Genomic DNA, 16,370 nt, shown 5'->3' on the forward strand with positions numbered 1-16,370 from the left:
CGGCCATGTCCGCCTCACCTTGTTGGCTGACCTGGGGGACTTCCATCAGGCTCCGACCCGAATAAAGAAGCCGGTAGCTTTGAAATGATGTTGACATTAACCATAGCGCTCGCGAAATCAAACAGCAACGCCCCTTGACAGAAGAGTGAGAGATGGCTCTCCGCCTAAGACAGGCCATTCCAGGACAACCTTCCCACAGTTCCACACAAAACGCGGCAGGAGTAGTCGTCAATGACGCAGCATACATCGTGCGTCACTTCTTTCCAAAGGCCTGTTAGCGAGGCTCACGGATAGTCGCAGGTGTATCCCTCAGCATCAAATGTGGTGCTTCTTACTCCCGAACAGAAACTTGTAGAGACTCTTCAGTTTTGGCTTGCACTACCCCATCGAGCTTCCTCGTCTTTAACAGGCACAGTCGAGGGTGTCCTTGGTAGCTCTGATGATGGATACGTGAGTACGCATCCCATTGAGATTGCCGCAATTTTCTAACAATCCAACCAGATACTAGCATGGAGCAGCATCTATATTGTACTTTGGAAGCATGAGCCTCACAAAGCAAAGGCCCATACTGATTGGACAGTCCATTCGACCGTCGTCGCTTCTTCCCCCGTATCATGTATGGATTTCCGTGATGGTAAGGTAACACTTTGATTGGTGAGCGCCATCTGATCATTCGGCCAGGAACCCTTGCACTTGGAACAAAGAAAGGTATAGAATACTGGCGCATGAACCCTACATCCGAAGTTGTAGTATGGGACAGACTTTGGGAGCAACCCTTGCCTGTGCCTGCTAGCGTCCGGATCTCTCCTGCTTCAGGGCACCTTGCATGGTTCAGCGAGGTACGTTGCAAGGTCAATTCTGCGTATGCAAGGAGTGCTAATCACTATCCACAGAACCAAAAATCAGGATATATTCTCACTATCGACCGAAAAGGACAGCCAGTGCGTGTCGCTCAGGAAATACGACATCCTAGAGAGATGCAGTGGATCGGATGGCGTAATTCCGCCCCAGGAAGTGATCCATTCCTTTTCACGATCACAACTAACTCGGTGCTCCGAATCTACTCTCCGGTCCTTGACGATCCTGTATGGTTCCAATTGCTTTATTCTCTCGACCACAGATCTTTCAATCGAGATGCTCACGAAACGTCGACCAAAACAAAAGGAAAAGAACCCCAGTCAAACCCTTACGGCGTCATGTGGGTTTGGGATGCGAAAATCCTAAAAACGGTCGCAAGAAAGGAACCGGAGAAGGTCAAGAATGGCGGAGAGATACAAAAAGTGAAAGATAGAGCAAAAGTCCTGGAGTTCATAAGGGCGGAAGAAAGCGATGTTGTTGCCTGGATTTCTCCTGACGGGAGCATTACATTACGATCTATTGTTGTAAGTCTGCCAGTATCAGTTTCCTTTACAAGCTTACTGACTGATGGATGGGAAGAACATGGACAGAAAACCCCCGACTTTGCTCAAATCTTTGCCTCTGGCAAAATCTATCCTTCCATCGATTTCAAACCCATCCTACTGGTCACCAGAAGCTCAACTGCTCTACATTCCCTCTATCTCGCCATCTCTTACGATTATACTCCCTCCAACCCATGCTCATAACCGCATATCATCTGTCCATGTGTCTTTGGCAGAGTTGCTTTCCTCCAGATCTCAAAGTATTTCCCCGACATCCTCTGATTCTCTTAGCGAGGTATCACATATTCAGCTCGAAAATAACATCTCTAGCTTTATCCGTACCCCGAACGGTCGAGGCCTTTTGGCAATGGCAGATACCGGAGAAATTGCGACCTGGTATAAGCAGCAACTCAACGTTCGGCCTCAACAATGGCATACCGCTCCTAAATCTCTTCTTGGTAAAGGGCACTGGCATGCTACAACTCCGCCTAGCCAAGCTGCAATGTTCTCAAAGGGACGAGGGATTGTTTTCTACACAAACCCGCCTGATGCTCCTGCGACCATCACTCTCCAACATCTCGATCCAGGTGGCAGTGCACCTTGCGAGTCTGTCATTTTGCCTCATTTTTCTCCTCAAGATAATGACGAGATTGAAATGCTTTTGGCAGTTTCTGATATTGATGACGGGTTTGATCACCGAGGTCGTCGCACTCAGCGAGCCATTATAATGGCTGCGACAAGGTCCGGTGAAGCTTGGGTATGGCGAGTCATATCGAGGATGCCGACTTCCGAGACGCAAGCAGAACAGAGCGATGAAGTCGACGAGAAACCAATCATCCTACTTGTCTCGCATTACCGTTTGCCGGTGAAGTCTGTACCCCGAATGATTATCCCTGTAGACCCCATGGGCTGGCATCAAAATGTAATCGATTGGGAAACCGATACGCCTCTGCAAGACATGATCCTCACAGTCTCTGAAGATGGTGATCTCGAGTTTTGGACCCCCAAATTGGGACAGCATCTCATCGGTAAAGATATTGAGAAAGGATTCAATGGCGACGCGGTGCGCCATCCTGATAGGGCTTGTGAGATGAATGGAGATGGTCATAGGCATGAGAAACAAGGAGGCGGGGAAGATGAGCCGTGGGTAAGGACGGGCGTGGTTAGGACAGGGAGGAAGAATGCAATCATGGCTAGGTGTAGCTCGAGGAAAAAGACAGTCCTGAGTAAGTTGATGGGATGGAGAATCAAAGATATCGATCTGACCTTGATACAGTTTGCGAGTTGGAAGATGGGAGGAATGAGATGACTATTTGGGACTCAAAAATCAGCGAGTTCTCGACAGGCCTGGAACTAACCAAGGTCTACGAGTGCGTTATAGTATCTTAAGAAATGAAACCATGGTTACTGATAGGATTATAGTCTCGGCATGAAGGTTCAGGACCTTGACTGGACTACTACATCTGATCTCCAATCGGTCCTTGCTGTCGGCTTCCCCCACCGCATTCTTCTCATCTGCGAACAGCGCATGTCCTATGTCGAGCGAACTCCCGGATGGGCACCATTCCTCACTATTGACATGTTTTCATACACGTCAATTCCTATCAACGATTCGATCTGGCTTGCAGGAGGGAGTTTAGCTGTCGGAACAGGTAATCAAATATATCTGTTTAGCCGTTTCCTTGATAGAGAAGATAAAGAAGAAGATGGAGAGGCGGAGGATATATTCCAGCTTATTGCGCAAGAGAATGGGCCCTTGTGGGATTACCACCCTATCCTATTAGGTCAATGCCTTCTCTGGGGTGAGTATCCTAGTTTACACTCAAACATACCCAACTAACTTTACATATAGACAAAGCGAATCTTGTAAAAAGCATTCTGTTGCGTTTAGTGGAGGCATTGAAGCAATGCGAAGAGGAAGGGAAGAAGAGGTTAACGTTTGAACGGTTGGATCCTACAGAGTTCTACACCACTAAGACTGTGGCAAAGCGCCCAAAAACGGTGAATTCCCGTCCAGATTTCGTAATGATGAGATTACGGCTAAGCTTGTTCAGGGCGCGCGAAAGTATGAAGGTTTATTTGCCTCGACTCCGACACTGGAGGAGTAAGTCACGCTTAAATACGTTGATATTATTATTATACTTCTGACAGCTGGTGCCAGGGACACGCAAGATGACTTTACAGAAAAGATCGTTACCGCATTGGAAGAAAGGTTATGCGGCCAGGTTTATATCCCCATCTCTGCGGCTGATAAGTCATTTTTGGCTAGTGTTGCTCGAGTTACCCTTGAGGTCAGTTGAAAAATCTGCGAAGTGAATGACAAAACTTATTCTTCCTCTTTCAAATAGGTCGACCGACAAGGAAGGTCACTTGACATATCTGGTACGCGTTACCTCATTTCCATTCGGATGTATGTCAACTCGGATCGCTGGGGCAATACGTCTGGCACCGTCACCCCCTCCAGCGATACTGAATTACGGCAGATGCCAAAGCCAAAAGGAGCGAGCCACTTTTCCTTTAGGAACATTGTGTGGGCTATGCACAGCGACAGCCAAGAGTTGCTACTTGAGGCTGCTACTCAATGCTGTAAGAATGGCAAGATGCTGTGGGAAGATGCAAAGAAACTGGGAGTGTTTTTATGGCTCAAATCAGCGGAGACTACGGTAAGCTATAGCTGTTCGCTTGCTTATTTGCTTTGAAAATGGCTTACATAAGGTATTGTAGAGGTCGCAACTCGAGGTTATTGCGAGGAATCGATTTATGGCAGATGACGATCGAGACCCCACATCTTGTTCTTTAATATTCTTTGCCCTGGGCAAAAAGAAAGTCGTCCATGGTCTCTGGCGTCAAGCACCTGGCCACAAGGAGCAGAAGCTTATGCTAAAATTCCTGGCTAATGACTTTACTCTCGATCGATGGAAGACCGCTGCCATGAAGAACGCCTATGCGTTATTAAGTAAACAACGCTACGAGTATGCGGCTGCATTTTTCATGCTGGCTGGACAATTTCAAGATGGAATCAACGTCTGTTTAAGGCAGCTCAACGACTGGCAACTCGGCCTGGCCCTTGCTAGAGTAGTGGAAGGGAGGACAGATGGGCCGATCTATAGACGAATTGTGAGCGAGACTGTTCTACCGTTGGCATTTAAAGGCGGCCATAGATGGTTGGGAACGTGGGCTTTCTGGATGTTGGGTAGGAGGGATCTGGCTGTGAGAGTGCTCATAGTAAGTATTAATTGTCCGTCAGATTGTCTAATCTCTAATGACCTGCAGTCCCCGATGATCGATGTCGCAAATGACTACTCTCCAGAGAAGCCTATGCGAGTCGGCAATCCAGAAAATGATGACCCCAGTTTGCTCCTGATGTTCCAGCACCTTAAGTCCAAATCTCTCCAGACGGCGAAAGGGACCAGCGAGGTTTCCGCTAAGTTGGAATTCGACTTTGTTCTACATAATGCCAGAGTCTTCTTCCGCATGGGTACGTGTCAGCTGTCTAGTTTGAATAGGAAGAGCCATCGTTGATCAATTACTCGCAGGTTGCCACGACCTCGCCCTCGATCTTCTACGTTCATGGTCCTTCGAGCGCCCCTTCTTCCCCGTCCGTCTTCGCCGCATCTCAAGCATCCCTCCTACGCCGGCTACAGCTACCAGTATGGCATCTGTTGCCCCCGAGTCCAAAAAAGAACCATTCATCACTTCATCGCACCGTCGTCGCCCCTCGTTCCTCCTTTCTAGTGCCAGTGGGCGACCTCATGGCTCTTTATTCATGGATATGGATGTACTGGCTGAGAGTGGAGGAAGCTCAAGAGTTTCATCACCTCCCGTTGATGACGGTGGCAAAGTCGCCACTCCTAAGATACTGAACGGAGACATCAAAATGGAAGAACCGGCGACAATTATAGAAGAGAAAAAGGAGCCAAGCTTGTCACCAAAGGCAGAGCGAAAGATTGGAAACTTGATGAAGGATCTGAAGCAGGACGTGCAGCAGGGAGGGATGGAGTTTAATATGGATGACTTCTTCTAAAAAGTCGTATGAAGAGACATAGTATAGTCTTCTTACACTATAATGCATATACCTTGAGCAAAGAAGAGTTACACCGTTCTTACATACGGATTACAAAGCAAGCAAAGGATACATCACGATAGCATACCAGATGCTCATCTCTGTCGGACTTTCTCTTCAAATCTGCTAGGTCACTGGACATCTATCCCCAACAACGGATCTACAACAGCTCCTGCGTGCCTCCGGCTCTCCCTCACCTCTGTTCCCAGACCAGCGAGCGGATCAACGTTAGCGGGTAACTGATCTTTTGACTGCTCTTTTTCGCCGACAGAGATGATACCTAAGCCAGCTGACGCAGGTCTCCTTGCCTCTTCCGATCGATACCTTGTGGATTCTGAGTTGATAGGAACTGTATGAGGTACCCTCGGTAGACCCGAAATAGGTCCATCCCCCCGTACCGTTTGGGCGGATAATCTCTTTTCTCCTCTGGACGTTGCTAAAGAACTACCTTGGCTTATAGGTGATAGGCTGTGCCGAGAGGCAGAGAGGAACCGAGGAGTCGTGGGCATGACTGCAACACTGAGTGGAGTGGGCGTGACTTCTTCGTAATCCATGGGTGATGGTCCAGAAGCGGCGACTCCTGCCGCATGACTAGGCTCTGGCTCGGTGATTGGAGCTTCAAGAGGCGGGACCATGACTGAAGGGGCTGGAGTAGATGATCGGCTACTCGAAGCTTCCAACCCTTCATGCCATCCCCACTCCTTGACAATATCATCCACTTCTTTCCCTGCCGCATCAATCAGCGTCTCCTTGACTCTTTCCAAACCCTTCCATGCGTTTTCCCGTTCACTTTTTTCCATGTGTTGTTCTGGGTTATTCAGCACTTCCAACCACTCGCTCATTGCTTTGCCCATACCGAGCATGGCCAATCGCAGCTCTGCCATCTCTCGCTCTGCGTCCTTAATTGTTTTCACAGATATTTGCGATGTTTGGCTATCAATGGATGAGCGAGATTGGAGAGCTGGACGGGGAGGAGGAGTGCTATTGGAAACGGAGGGTGAATGAGGAGACAAGAAAGACCGAGAGGGAAGAGCTGAGGCGGAGTTAGGAATGGCTGAAAAGAGACTTGATGCACGTGGTCCAGGCGAGTGAGATGGGGAGAATGGAAGGTTGGGAAGGTATGAGTATGCAGTTGTGGAGTCTGGCAAATTCTTCTAAAGTTGAGTTAGTGCCTACCATCCTATCTGTATCTATTAAAAGAGAGATGTACCCTAAAGTCATTGACAGTAGATATAAATGCCTTGTCCAGTCCTGCTGCCTGTGCTCTTTCAAATAGTCCCTGAGCCAAACCTCCCACTCCACCTTTCTGTAACCTCTCTTTTACCGTTCCCGAAATTGTGCGCCCATTACCCCTCCCCCCGGCAAACCTGGAGTGGTGACTTCTTGGGTCATTCAAGTCCATTTCTTGATTTTTCGGGGCAGCTTTGACGTCTAAAAGATCTTGATTCTGGATGACTATCTCTACGCCCGCAGCTGGCGAGCTGTCGCTTCGCAAGAATAGAGCTTGGGCAAGTATCAAAAAAGGCTCAAAAGGATATGTTGATGATGGGGCCGGGTAATGAAGCAGGTTGGTGAGCAAAGAGGGATAATCGGCGTCGATCACTGGATTAAAAGTCAGCTTTATTAGATGATCGACGCCCGTCCTGGCTTGAGGCCCAACTCACGCTCATTTCGCACGAGCAGGAGCATTGCGATACAGATATAGTCAAGCAATTGCAGCCCAGGATCTTCAGCAAAGATTCCATCCCATAATCTCATCGCGACACTGAAGGGTAATTCGCGGGTGAAAATGAGTCGGATCCATCGACTGTTGAGAGTGAATATGTTAGTCATTTACCTCGATACAGTACAGATAAAGACCTACATGGCCCATATTTGCGCCTCTACACCTTCGGTCTCTAAACGTTCGTAAAGTTGGGGGTCTATTCGTCTCAAGAGAGACGTATGCAAATTATTACATTTTACGATGATAGGCGCTTGGGGTACAGTAGCCGTTCTAGATCTCTGACAATCAAGAATGTCAATAGAGTTGATAGGTCGTAGCGGAATACTTACAATCGGTCCCTCCTCTGCTCTCCACTCATAAAACGCCTTAGCGTTCTTCATGATCGCCATAAAAAGCTCAAACGCATCATGCTCCACATATCTCCTATCTAGCGTCTTGAACATAGCCTCTCTCTGCTGTCCTTCGGCCTTGTTTACCACCTTTAGAGAATCTCTATCCACCGCCATAAAACAACAAGCAAAGAGCTCGTGCATACCTTGTCTGTAGCCCACATCCGGATTGAGCACAGCAAAGATAAATAATGCCGTTGCCATGCATCTCTGTACTCTCTCGAGCTGGAAATACGACATATCAGGGAATGTGCGCTCGACATCTTGCCTGATTGTCGCCCGAAGTTCGGTATGGGCAAACCAAGTTTTCCAAGGTGAGGATGTCGATAACGATAACGGGTCCCAGCCGTCACTGGGTTGTAATGGAGAGCCGTGGACCGCAGAGGCTATCCTGGGGGAAGCACAGCGGGTTGGGGAGGCAGGCGTGAGCGATTCATCGAACCCCGAACAGTCTGAAGCCCATCGACCATCGGGCGCGATAAGGTATCGTCGTCTGAGAACGTTGTAAGACTCGCGCGAAGCGTCAAGGGCCTGCGGGAAAAGATCTAGGGATGTAGGAGATGGGAGAAGATTGTGATAGAACTAGGCATGCGGTGTGATCAGCCACAAGTCCTTGATCAGGCGGCATTGACGCGGGACCTACCCTCCAATATACAGATCGCAGGATAACACCTCCATCAGGCCCAGCTGGCCCTAAGCCAGCTTTATCTAGCGACCTAGACTTAAGCCTGGCAACTGATACGAGTGGGTCAGAAAACAGTTTCTCCCATGTGGATCTAAGGCGACGTCAGCACTCAAAGAGTGATGTACATGATATGAAAGGAATTTGACTGACTGGATGTCGTGATGAGACGGACGTGGGAATACGTCTCGTTCGTGAAGTTGATCAGTAGTCATATCTTGGGCATCTGTATGTTTGCGTTTTGGGGTAAATATATATGACCGTAAGTGAATGTTTATGAAGAGATGTGAGAGGGTAATAGTATAGCTTTAAAGAGACACCCACGACAACAATCCCTGAAATTGAATCCCCCTCCTTCCATGACGCGTAAAGACAAAATCAACAAACCCCAATCACATCGACGATCATCATCTGTATCAAAAAAAAAAGAAAAATTTGCATAGCAACAACAAGACATGATAAATACCGGTATACAATACCGTCAAGTATTCAGTCTTGCTCTCTTCGGCCGACGAGTGACTAGAGCTAGCTGAGGCTGGGACCGGTACTACAATGAATCGGGATGGATTTTTTATTGTTGACTGCAGCAAAACGAGATTGGATACGATCACTTGCGGTATAGTAGAGACACCTACTGGCCGACCCCTCCTTCTCAGGGCATGTCAATTCTTTTTTGTTTAACAATATAGGTAAAAGAAAATGATTCCTTAGGGTCGGTTCCCTGATGATTCGAGGTCGTTCAGTCTTTAACCCTTACAATATGAGTATGCAGAACTTATAATGTCTCGAATTCGCGTACAGTCGATTGTTTGAAGCAGGGGATCACATTAACAGTACTATCTGCTAGTGTTTTTTCCCAGCATGCTACAAGAGAGCTTGTCAGTTTTGATGGCCATGGCCCAACACTTATCGGTATCTAATCACATACAGCTCAACCTTGAAATGCGAATCTCTGCTATACTCTAGGCGAGCATGCAATGTAAAACCGTGCTGGATATTACGGTCCGAAAGCAGCCAGGGATCCTCAAGTTGTCTGCCTTGATAGAACATCCGTTGGTAGTTCGGTCTGTGGCGAGTGCTTGCCCTGAATATCTGCCTTGAGCTCATATTTGGCCTTAACATCCCTGATAGGATTCCAGAGGTGTACATTGAGATTTATTGGGCTATTAGCTCCTAATAGTTGGATGGATATACGCATTGTGTATGTTGTAGTACATGCATATGGCAGTCAGCACATTACAACGTAATGATAAACAACGAACAAACGCCTGAGACGTTACTTCGAGCCGGACTCCGGGACCAAAATGAATTTAATTTTCTTTTTTTTTTTCCAGGCGCTGCCGATTATTTTTTTGTCGAGCAGCAATTATATCTTCTTTCCACAATCTACAACATCCATAACCCCATACAAAATGGCCACAGAGGAGATTCATAGCTTGTACGACACCATCCTCATCTTGGATTTTGGATCCCAGGTTCGTATACAAAACTTAAACCACCTTCTTACAGCTGACAATGCCACAGTACTCCCATTTGATCACTCGACGATGCCGAGAGCTCAACGTGAGTATCGCTATTTTTGAGATTCAGCAATAAACTCAAACAGATCACTATAGGTGTACTGTGAGATGCTGCCTTGCACGCAAAAGATCTCCGAGTTGTCCTGGAAGCCTAAGGGTGAATTTAAACACCACGCATTGATTGATCCATCATTGACCATATGTATCAGGTATCATCCTTTCCGGCTCCCCTTACTCTGTTTACGCTCCCGACGCTCCTCACGTCGACCCCGACGTCTTCACCCTCGGCGTTCCCATCCTCGGTATCTGCTATGGTCTCCAGGAGATCGCCCGTGTCCACGGCGGCACCGTCGATGCTCACACCCACAGGGAGTACGGTTACGCCAAGATCGAGGTTGTCAAGACTGGCAAGAAGGATCAGGATGCATTGTTCGAGGGTATTGAGATGGAGGCGGACGGTGGCTTGCAGGCGAGTTTTGGTTTGTAGGACCGCTAAACTACGTGTGTGTTGACAATAGATGGTCAGGTCTGGATGTCTCACGGTGACCAACTTACCTCCCTTCCCCCTAACTTTGTCACCATCGCGTCCACCCCTACTTCCCCTTTCACCTCCGTCGCCCACGAATCCAAGCCTATTTATGGTGTCCAATTCCACCCCGAGGTTTCTCACTCCCCCAGGGGTAAGGAGGTCATTGCTGCGTTTGTGAAGAATGTCTGTGGTGTCAGAGACGGCTGGAGTATGGAGAGCTTTATCCCCAAGGAGATTGCTAGGATTAGGCAAATCTGCGGTGAGAAGGGTCAGGTTATCGGTGCCGTCAGCGGTGGTGTCGACTCCACTGTCGCCGCCAAGTTGATGCACGAGGCCATCGGTGACCGGTGAGTTCCTTTCCCCATATCAATCATATCTGACTCGGAATTAGATTCCACGCTATCATGGTCGACAACGGTGTGCTCCGGAAAGACGAGGCCAAGAAGGTTCATAAGATGCTTACCGTTGATCTCGGCGTTAACCTCACCGTTATTGACGCTTCCGAACTCTTCCTTGCCCGTCTTAAAGGTGTCGAGGACCCCGAGCGTAAGCGAAAGATCATCGGTAACACCTTCATTGAGGTCTTTGAGGCCGAGGCTGCCAAGCTTGAGGCTGCTGCTGAAAAAGAGCTTGCCGAGAAGGGCGGTGAGGCCAAGGGCAAAATCGAGTGGTTGCTCCAAGGTACCTTGTACCCCGACGTTATCGAAAGTATCTCTTTCAAGGGCCCCAGTGCTACCATCAAGACCCATCATAACGTCGGTGGATTGTTGGAGGACATGAAGTTGAAGTTGATTGAGCCTCTTCGAGAGCTCTTTAAGGACGAAGTCCGTGCCCTTGGTCGTCTCCTTAACATCCCCGAGCATCTAGTCGGCCGACACCCTTTCCCCGGTCCTGGTCTCGCTATCCGAATTCTCGGCGAGGTCACTCGCGAGCAAATCGCGATCCTCCAACACGCCGACGACATTTACATTGAGGAAATTCGTGCTGCTGGTTTGTACGATCAAATCTCTCAAGCCTTTGTTGCCCTCTTGCCTGTCAAGGCTGTTGGTGTTGCTGGTGACGCGAGGACATATGACCAGGTCGTTGCGGTTAGGGCCGTCTCTACAGAAGACTTCATGACTGCCGACTGGTTCGTGTTCCCCCCGCAAGTGTTGAAGAGGATCTCGTCTAGAATTACCAACGAGGTGAGTTGGGCGTTCCTTGAATGGTGTTGTGGAACACAAAGCTGATATATCGTACAGGTCAAGGGTGTTAACAGGGTGGTCTACGACATTACTTCCAAGCCTCCTGGGACGTGAGTGCAATTTTCTACGTTTGTTAAAGAATTCCAAGCTAATAGATAATATAGTGTTGAGTGGCTTTAAGTTGTTAGAATATATTTCCCATTTTAGGTTTTTGGATGCATAGATACAGACTCGATTTTTTGTCTTTGCTAATTCAGAATAACCCTCCATCAATCCATCATCAGTCCACCAAAGCGTCCATGATCATCTTGGCCAAGATTGTATCATTCTTCGCATCCAATGGCGTAGTCTTGTACTCCTTCTTGTTTACCACAGCATCGTAAATCAAATCAAGTTCGAGGGTGTAAGAGTCAACATATGTTGGTCGAGTAACTTGTTCCGAAAAGTCGCCGTTGGGCAGTTGGCGCTGGATAATGAGTTTGATAGGAAGTCCTTTGACGTATGGTCTGGGAAAAACATCAGCGGGGGAAAAAGTCAAAATGAAAGAAGGCGTAAGGGACTAACGTATCGTACTGGATCTTGACACGAGAGTCGTTGGTGTACACTTCAATTTGAGCATCAAAAATCGCGACTTCGTCGATGGCCATCTACCCTCCCTTGTCAGCATATTCACATATAACCGGCCCCAACAATTTCGTGTAGTGCTCACTTCGTAGTAAGCCTTGAATCCCTTGTATTGGAACAAAGCCGTCCACCACCAAGAAGAATCCCCATCATTGCTCCTTGTCGCACAGAGACACTTTTCCGGCATACCGATAATATCCCTCATAGCCGACATGTCGTGACTGCCCAGACTATGCAAGAGGGCCCATGAGTTTGCGTTGCGAGGGTCCGAATCTGCCTTGGCACCAAGGTTCTCTTTGAGATTGGAAGCACGTCTGGCAATGAGTTCAGATGATGCGGAAGATGGGAAATCTTTGTAATAGTGCTGGTGCATACCCGACTGGGAAGTAAAATAGCTGTTCTGAGATTCTCCTTTTTTGAGTCACAGTCTGTCATACGCAAGCACAAAGTACCTACATTCCCAATGATATCCCGGACCCTCACATACTTGATCGACTTCCCCTTGATCTCTTCTTTCAATCTCTCCAATGCCAGAGCATACCTTCTCATGTATCCCACAAATATAACTACCCCATTCTTCACCCTCGCTTCTTCCACCGCATCGTACTCTGCGAGTGTCTGAGCCATAGGTTTCTCGATCATGACGTGTTTACCGGCATTGGCGCATTCGATGATGTTCTCGGCGTGGAACTGGTCGGCTGTCAAGATGAAGACGAGGTCGATGGGGATGGAAGAAGCGAGCATCTCTGTGCTGTATCGCTATCGTGAGCTACCTCTAGTGATCATGCTAATGCGGGAGAAGACGTACACAGAGGTGAAGATGTTGGTGACTCCGAAACGGGAACCACACAGTTCGACCGACTTGACAGAGACATCACAGAGAGCAGTGATCTTGTACTTGTCGGAGGCTACCACGAGATTGGGAATCTATTTGTAGGAGGGCTTGCATCAGTCGATTGAATTGGCGGATGCTCAAACAGGATGGACTGACATGTACGATTTGCGCGACTTCACCACAGCCGACGACAGCGACATTGAGTATCTTGTTCTGGGACATTGCGTATATGCAAAAGAGATATATGGAACGATAGAGTCTGACTTGTCTTTTGTCCAACTGTGTGTATATACACTTCCCACAGCCAGAAGCTTCTTCCGGTCCGGCGTAATCACCGAATATCCTCGTTCATCGCCGTCAGTCGCGTCTCAAATCCAGTCGCGTCGCGCAAACCCCGCCATACAGGATTATTCTGTGCATAGAAATGTATCAATTTCTACGCTATGGACGATGCCTCTCCCTCACCGCTTCTGATTTGGGCGACTGTCTATGTCTGAAGACCTCGTATCTACTGGTCAAGAGCTGCGGCGTCCAACCACGAAGTGACCATAAATAACGCCTCCTTGGGCTTATCGTACGGCACCATGTGCCCGGCACCCCTGATCTTAAGCATCTGTTTCGTCCATCAGTCTTTGTTCATCTGTCAATCAGTTCAATAAACTCACGGTCAGGTTGCCATAGGTCTTAAACTCTCCCGCGCGGTGTCCATCAACAATCCAGTCATTAAACTCGGCGACGTTGTACCCTGCCCTTCCAGACCACTCGAGTCGCTCCATCCAGAGCTCATTGGCGACATGGTTGCAGATAAAGTCAAGCATACCCACATACTGTCTAATTATTAGCTTGAAAACAAGGGTCGCTAGCGAAATAAAACGTACGTTCAGGACCCTGACACCTCGTTCGAGAAGGCCAGCAACGTACAGCCATGTCTTGCCAGTGTTGTCCAAGCTCTGAGTGAATCTGGTGAACACAGATCCATCACAGCTTGACCAGTTACTCCTAAGCTTATCAACACCAAGAGTATGCCTAACGTCAGGCAAGTCAAGGTAAGTGCCAATCTTCTTGGTCACAGGATAACAGAGAGAGTCCGCCAGCTCCTCGACGGTACAGGGCATGGTCACGTCGTAAGGATTGACGCCCGCGGAGAGGAATGTTTCGCCAAGGACCTCTTCACAGTAGTTGATGGCCATGGAACAGGTAGTATAGTCGTGAGTTTCGAGACATCCCCTCTTGGCAAGTTTGTGGCACTTGGGAACCTGAGTAGAACAGTTTCGCAGGGTAAGCGATCCAGGAGGGTTAGGAGGGTTATACTTACAGCTTCGGCCATGGCAACGCAGGCTCCAATACTTTGCACAGGTTCAGTGAGATCGCCATGGAGGGTACATTGCTATAAAATATTAGCTGGAAGCCGGTACTAATCATATAATTACTGACGAAAGGAAAGTATGATTCAGTCGTGGTGACTATACACAACGAGGTCAGCAATTTCCGGCGTTTCCAAAATAGGACTCACAGTAATCGGTAACACCATTTCCAATCATAACACTGTTCAAGTTGATAGGTGCCATGCCCTCCTTGATGAGCTGTTTGTTACCGTCCACAACAGCACTAGCAAAGACAGGGAGGTATCGACCGCCGTAAGATTCGCCAGCCATGTGAAAAGCTCGGCCCTCAAATTCCTTGAAAGTCTCAAAGAACTACAACCTATCAGTCAGTGTTGCTCAATCTATAAGGGGGACATGGTCGTACAATGGAAATAAAGGCTTGAACATCAATTGCAGCTTCTTCGGTGGTGCTCACAGTCTACAGGATAACCATGAGCATGTTGTTCTTTGACCACGGCGGTAAACTCACCTGGCCATTATCGGCATGGCTGAATCCCACACCAATTGGCTCGTCCAAGAAAAAAACGTTGGCCTGCAAATTCATAAATCACTCATTCCAGAGTTTCCATGATGCTTGGTTCACCTTTTCGTTCCAGGCGTAAGGGTTGCGTTCCGTGTCATTCACTCCTTTGGGGTCGTCTTTGACTGAGCAAGGGCCAAGTTCCATGAGCATACCGAGGGAAGAGCTGCATCCAGGTCCACCTGTGATTGGATCAGCAAAATTAAAAAGACAAACGAAATATAACTCTTACCATTAATCCACATGATGACGGGGTCCTGGGAAGGTTTGGAACGAGACTCAAAAAAGTAGAAGAAGAGGTTCTTGCCGTAGCCGACGTCGAGGAATCTGGAAAGTGTTAGATATAAAGAATACTTTAGAATTCATTGTTTTGCTCACCCAGAGTATGATTTGACGTCGGGATCACACCATCCTGTGGTAGACTTGATCCTAACTTTATGATTCTATTTCTTGTCAGCTTGTACCCTGGCCATCTTCGAGAAGGCCACGACCCACAGGGTATTTCTTGTGGCTGAGAACAACATGTTCATCCCCAATGGCGCTCAATCGCATGTCATTGGCATGTCCCATATCCGCCTCGGCAGCATAACCACCCACATGAGCACGGCCAGAGTAGATGAGTGACTCAGCGAGATCGAGCGTGTCTTGAGGGGTTGGGAAGTGGAGGAGCTGGAGTGAGAGTACCAACGGGAGGATGGCAAAAAATGCTAATGTTCGCATGGCGTAGAACATATACACGGAAAGTGGGTATATACAGAGAGTGGATATATACAGAAAGTGGATGAAAATGAAGAGTGAGAAAAGGAACGGAATGGATCTATCTATTGATGGCACGAGAGAATGGCCATGAACCATCGGATAACTCCGACGGCCACCAGAAGTTCTCAATCCTCAATCGTTTGTGGGGTAGGTGTATCCCGTAGTTCCATAAAATGGGAGAGCTTGCATGTGCTACTTATTACATGGATTCCATATGGCTTAAGTATGGAGAGCCATGGTGTGGAGAATGACAAACAATGGGTTACTGGAACATGGTGGTAACATATCGTAGACGCGAAACACATAAGACCTAGGGGAAATTCCAATCTACAATTACAACTACCCATTATAAGTATACCCTTGCCCAGTCCCGAACGCCCCTGGTCCAAAGTCGTACTCCCTCTGTTCCACATCATCGTCATGCCCCGTAGAGTGCATCTGCATCTCAATCGGCAACTGCATACCCATTTCCAAATCATCCATCTGGCCTGCGGCGGCCTGCATTGCTTGTTGAACCATGTTGATGTCAACAGAGTTCTCGTTGCCCGATGTGAGGCCCTCGAAAGAGAGGGTGTCGGTATGATGGTCATGGTGTTCATGATGATGCTCAGTTTGGTGCTGCTCATGCAGCTGTTGGAGAGCGTGCTCGTGGTCGGTAGGTGTATGTTGAGCGTGAGATGAAGTGGATGTAGAAGTGGAAGGACCGGCGGTGGCCTGGTCGAGGGTGGAATAAAGGGTCTGGGGCTCATGCGCA

General features: G+C 48.2%; 6 protein-coding genes and 1 non-coding gene; 2 read left to right on the plus strand and 5 right to left on the minus strand.

Annotated features, from left to right (window-relative positions):
• The first annotated feature begins 56 nt into the window (after positions 1-56).
• CNAG_01875 (WD-repeat protein) lies at positions 57-5,494 on the plus strand. XM_012197428.1 has 15 exons: positions 57-248; positions 301-450; positions 502-634; positions 682-839; positions 894-1,382; positions 1,438-2,626; positions 2,677-2,770; positions 2,823-3,202; positions 3,253-3,401; positions 3,455-3,504; positions 3,562-3,691; positions 3,749-4,063; positions 4,125-4,625; positions 4,674-4,878; positions 4,937-5,494. The coding sequence occupies exons 1-15, from the start codon at positions 153-155 to the stop codon at positions 5,422-5,424; spliced, it is 4,527 nt and encodes a 1,508-aa protein (XP_012052818.1). The 5' UTR covers positions 57-152; the 3' UTR covers positions 5,425-5,494.
• CNAG_01876 (TBC1 domain family member 5) lies at positions 5,452-8,573 on the minus strand. XM_012197429.1 has 7 exons: positions 8,414-8,573; positions 8,222-8,354; positions 7,519-8,160; positions 7,328-7,467; positions 7,128-7,270; positions 6,674-7,065; positions 5,452-6,617 (listed from the first exon to the last, which is right to left on the minus strand). Exons 1-7 carry the CDS (start codon positions 8,473-8,475, stop codon positions 5,595-5,597), a joined length of 2,535 nt encoding a protein of 844 aa, XP_012052819.1. The 5' UTR covers positions 8,476-8,573; the 3' UTR covers positions 5,452-5,594.
• Positions 8,574-8,718: 145 nt separating this feature from the next.
• On the minus strand, positions 8,719-9,472 carry CNAG_13014. Its single transcript, XR_001046242.1, has 4 exons — positions 9,189-9,472; positions 9,060-9,124; positions 8,896-9,004; positions 8,719-8,841 (listed from the first exon to the last, which is right to left on the minus strand). It is a non-coding gene; the product is annotated as a hypothetical RNA (non-coding RNA).
• Positions 9,473-9,609: 137 nt separating this feature from the next.
• Positions 9,610-11,741, plus strand: CNAG_01877 (GMP synthase [glutamine-hydrolyzing]). XM_012197430.1 has 8 exons: positions 9,610-9,735; positions 9,785-9,823; positions 9,877-9,937; positions 9,990-10,249; positions 10,307-10,656; positions 10,701-11,493; positions 11,551-11,603; positions 11,658-11,741. The coding sequence occupies exons 1-8, from the start codon at positions 9,673-9,675 to the stop codon at positions 11,671-11,673; spliced, it is 1,635 nt and encodes a 544-aa protein (XP_012052820.1). The 5' UTR covers positions 9,610-9,672; the 3' UTR covers positions 11,674-11,741.
• CNAG_01878 (myo-inositol 2-dehydrogenase) lies at positions 11,669-13,252 on the minus strand. XM_012197431.1 has 6 exons: positions 13,109-13,252; positions 12,926-13,044; positions 12,574-12,868; positions 12,203-12,517; positions 12,058-12,140; positions 11,669-11,999 (listed from the first exon to the last, which is right to left on the minus strand). The coding sequence occupies exons 1-6, from the start codon at positions 13,172-13,174 to the stop codon at positions 11,774-11,776; spliced, it is 1,104 nt and encodes a 367-aa protein (XP_012052821.1). The 5' UTR covers positions 13,175-13,252; the 3' UTR covers positions 11,669-11,773.
• A 100-nt stretch (positions 13,253-13,352) lies between these two features.
• CNAG_01879 (cathepsin A (carboxypeptidase C)) lies at positions 13,353-15,665 on the minus strand. XM_012197432.1 has 12 exons: positions 15,353-15,665; positions 15,236-15,300; positions 15,090-15,184; positions 14,921-15,039; positions 14,807-14,869; positions 14,702-14,755; positions 14,466-14,649; positions 14,387-14,415; positions 14,268-14,339; positions 13,831-14,208; positions 13,618-13,779; positions 13,353-13,565 (listed from the first exon to the last, which is right to left on the minus strand). Exons 1-12 carry the CDS (start codon positions 15,587-15,589, stop codon positions 13,461-13,463), a joined length of 1,563 nt encoding a protein of 520 aa, XP_012052822.1. The 5' UTR covers positions 15,590-15,665; the 3' UTR covers positions 13,353-13,460.
• A 151-nt stretch (positions 15,666-15,816) lies between these two features.
• Positions 15,817-16,370, minus strand: part of CNAG_01880 (hypothetical protein) — a 2,075-nt gene continuing 1,521 nt past the window's right edge. Inside the window, exon 4 of the mRNA XM_012197433.1 lies at positions 15,817-16,370. This exon is cut by the window's right edge and continues 506 nt beyond it. Within this exon, the coding sequence (XP_012052823.1) occupies positions 15,956-16,370 (415 nt within the window). The 3' untranslated portion in view covers positions 15,817-15,955.

This window comes from Cryptococcus neoformans, chromosome 11 (assembly GCF_000149245.1).
Source record: "Cryptococcus neoformans var. grubii H99 chromosome 11, complete sequence".
NCBI lineage: Eukaryota > Fungi > Basidiomycota > Tremellomycetes > Tremellales > Cryptococcaceae > Cryptococcus > Cryptococcus neoformans.

Bases quoted from the DNA above. Each gene is read 5' to 3' on its own strand.
- CNAG_01875 (XM_012197428.1), top strand. From the start codon at position 153: ATGGCTCTCCGCCTAAGACAGGCCATTCCAGGACAACCTTCCCACAGT. The intron at 2,771-2,822 runs GTGCGTTATAGT...ATAGGATTATAG, and splicing joins GAACTAACCAAGGTCTACGA to TCTCGGCATGAAGGTTCAGG. The intron at 3,692-3,748 runs GTCAGTTGAAAA...TCTTTCAAATAG, and splicing joins TTGCTCGAGTTACCCTTGAG to GTCGACCGACAAGGAAGGTC.
- CNAG_01876 (XM_012197429.1), bottom strand. From the start codon at position 8,475: ATGACTACTGATCAACTTCACGAACGAGACGTATTCCCACGTCCGTCT. The intron at 8,161-8,221 runs GTAGGTCCCGCG...CCGCATGCCTAG, and splicing joins TGCGATCTGTATATTGGAGG to TTCTATCACAATCTTCTCCC. The intron at 6,618-6,673 runs GTACATCTCTCT...ACTCAACTTTAG, and splicing joins CTACTGTCAATGACTTTAGG to AAGAATTTGCCAGACTCCAC.
- CNAG_01877 (XM_012197430.1), top strand. From the start codon at position 9,673: ATGGCCACAGAGGAGATTCATAGCTTGTACGACACCATCCTCATCTTG. The intron at 9,938-9,989 runs GTGAATTTAAAC...CATATGTATCAG, and splicing joins GTTGTCCTGGAAGCCTAAGG to GTATCATCCTTTCCGGCTCC. The intron at 10,250-10,306 runs GCGAGTTTTGGT...ATAGATGGTCAG, and splicing joins AGGCGGACGGTGGCTTGCAG to GTCTGGATGTCTCACGGTGA.
- CNAG_01878 (XM_012197431.1), bottom strand. From the start codon at position 13,174: ATGTCCCAGAACAAGATACTCAATGTCGCTGTCGTCGGCTGTGGTGAA. The intron at 12,141-12,202 runs GTGAGCACTACA...AAGGGAGGGTAG, and splicing joins GATTCAAGGCTTACTACGAA to ATGGCCATCGACGAAGTCGC. The intron at 12,000-12,057 runs GTTAGTCCCTTA...TGTTTTTCCCAG, and splicing joins GTCAAGATCCAGTACGATAC to ACCATACGTCAAAGGACTTC.
- CNAG_01879 (XM_012197432.1), bottom strand. From the start codon at position 15,589: ATGTTCTACGCCATGCGAACATTAGCATTTTTTGCCATCCTCCCGTTG. The intron at 15,040-15,089 runs GTAAGAGTTATA...ATCCAATCACAG, and splicing joins CGTCATCATGTGGATTAATG to GTGGACCTGGATGCAGCTCT. The intron at 14,416-14,465 runs GTGAGTCCTATT...CGTTGTGTATAG, and splicing joins AAATGGTGTTACCGATTACT to TCACCACGACTGAATCATAC.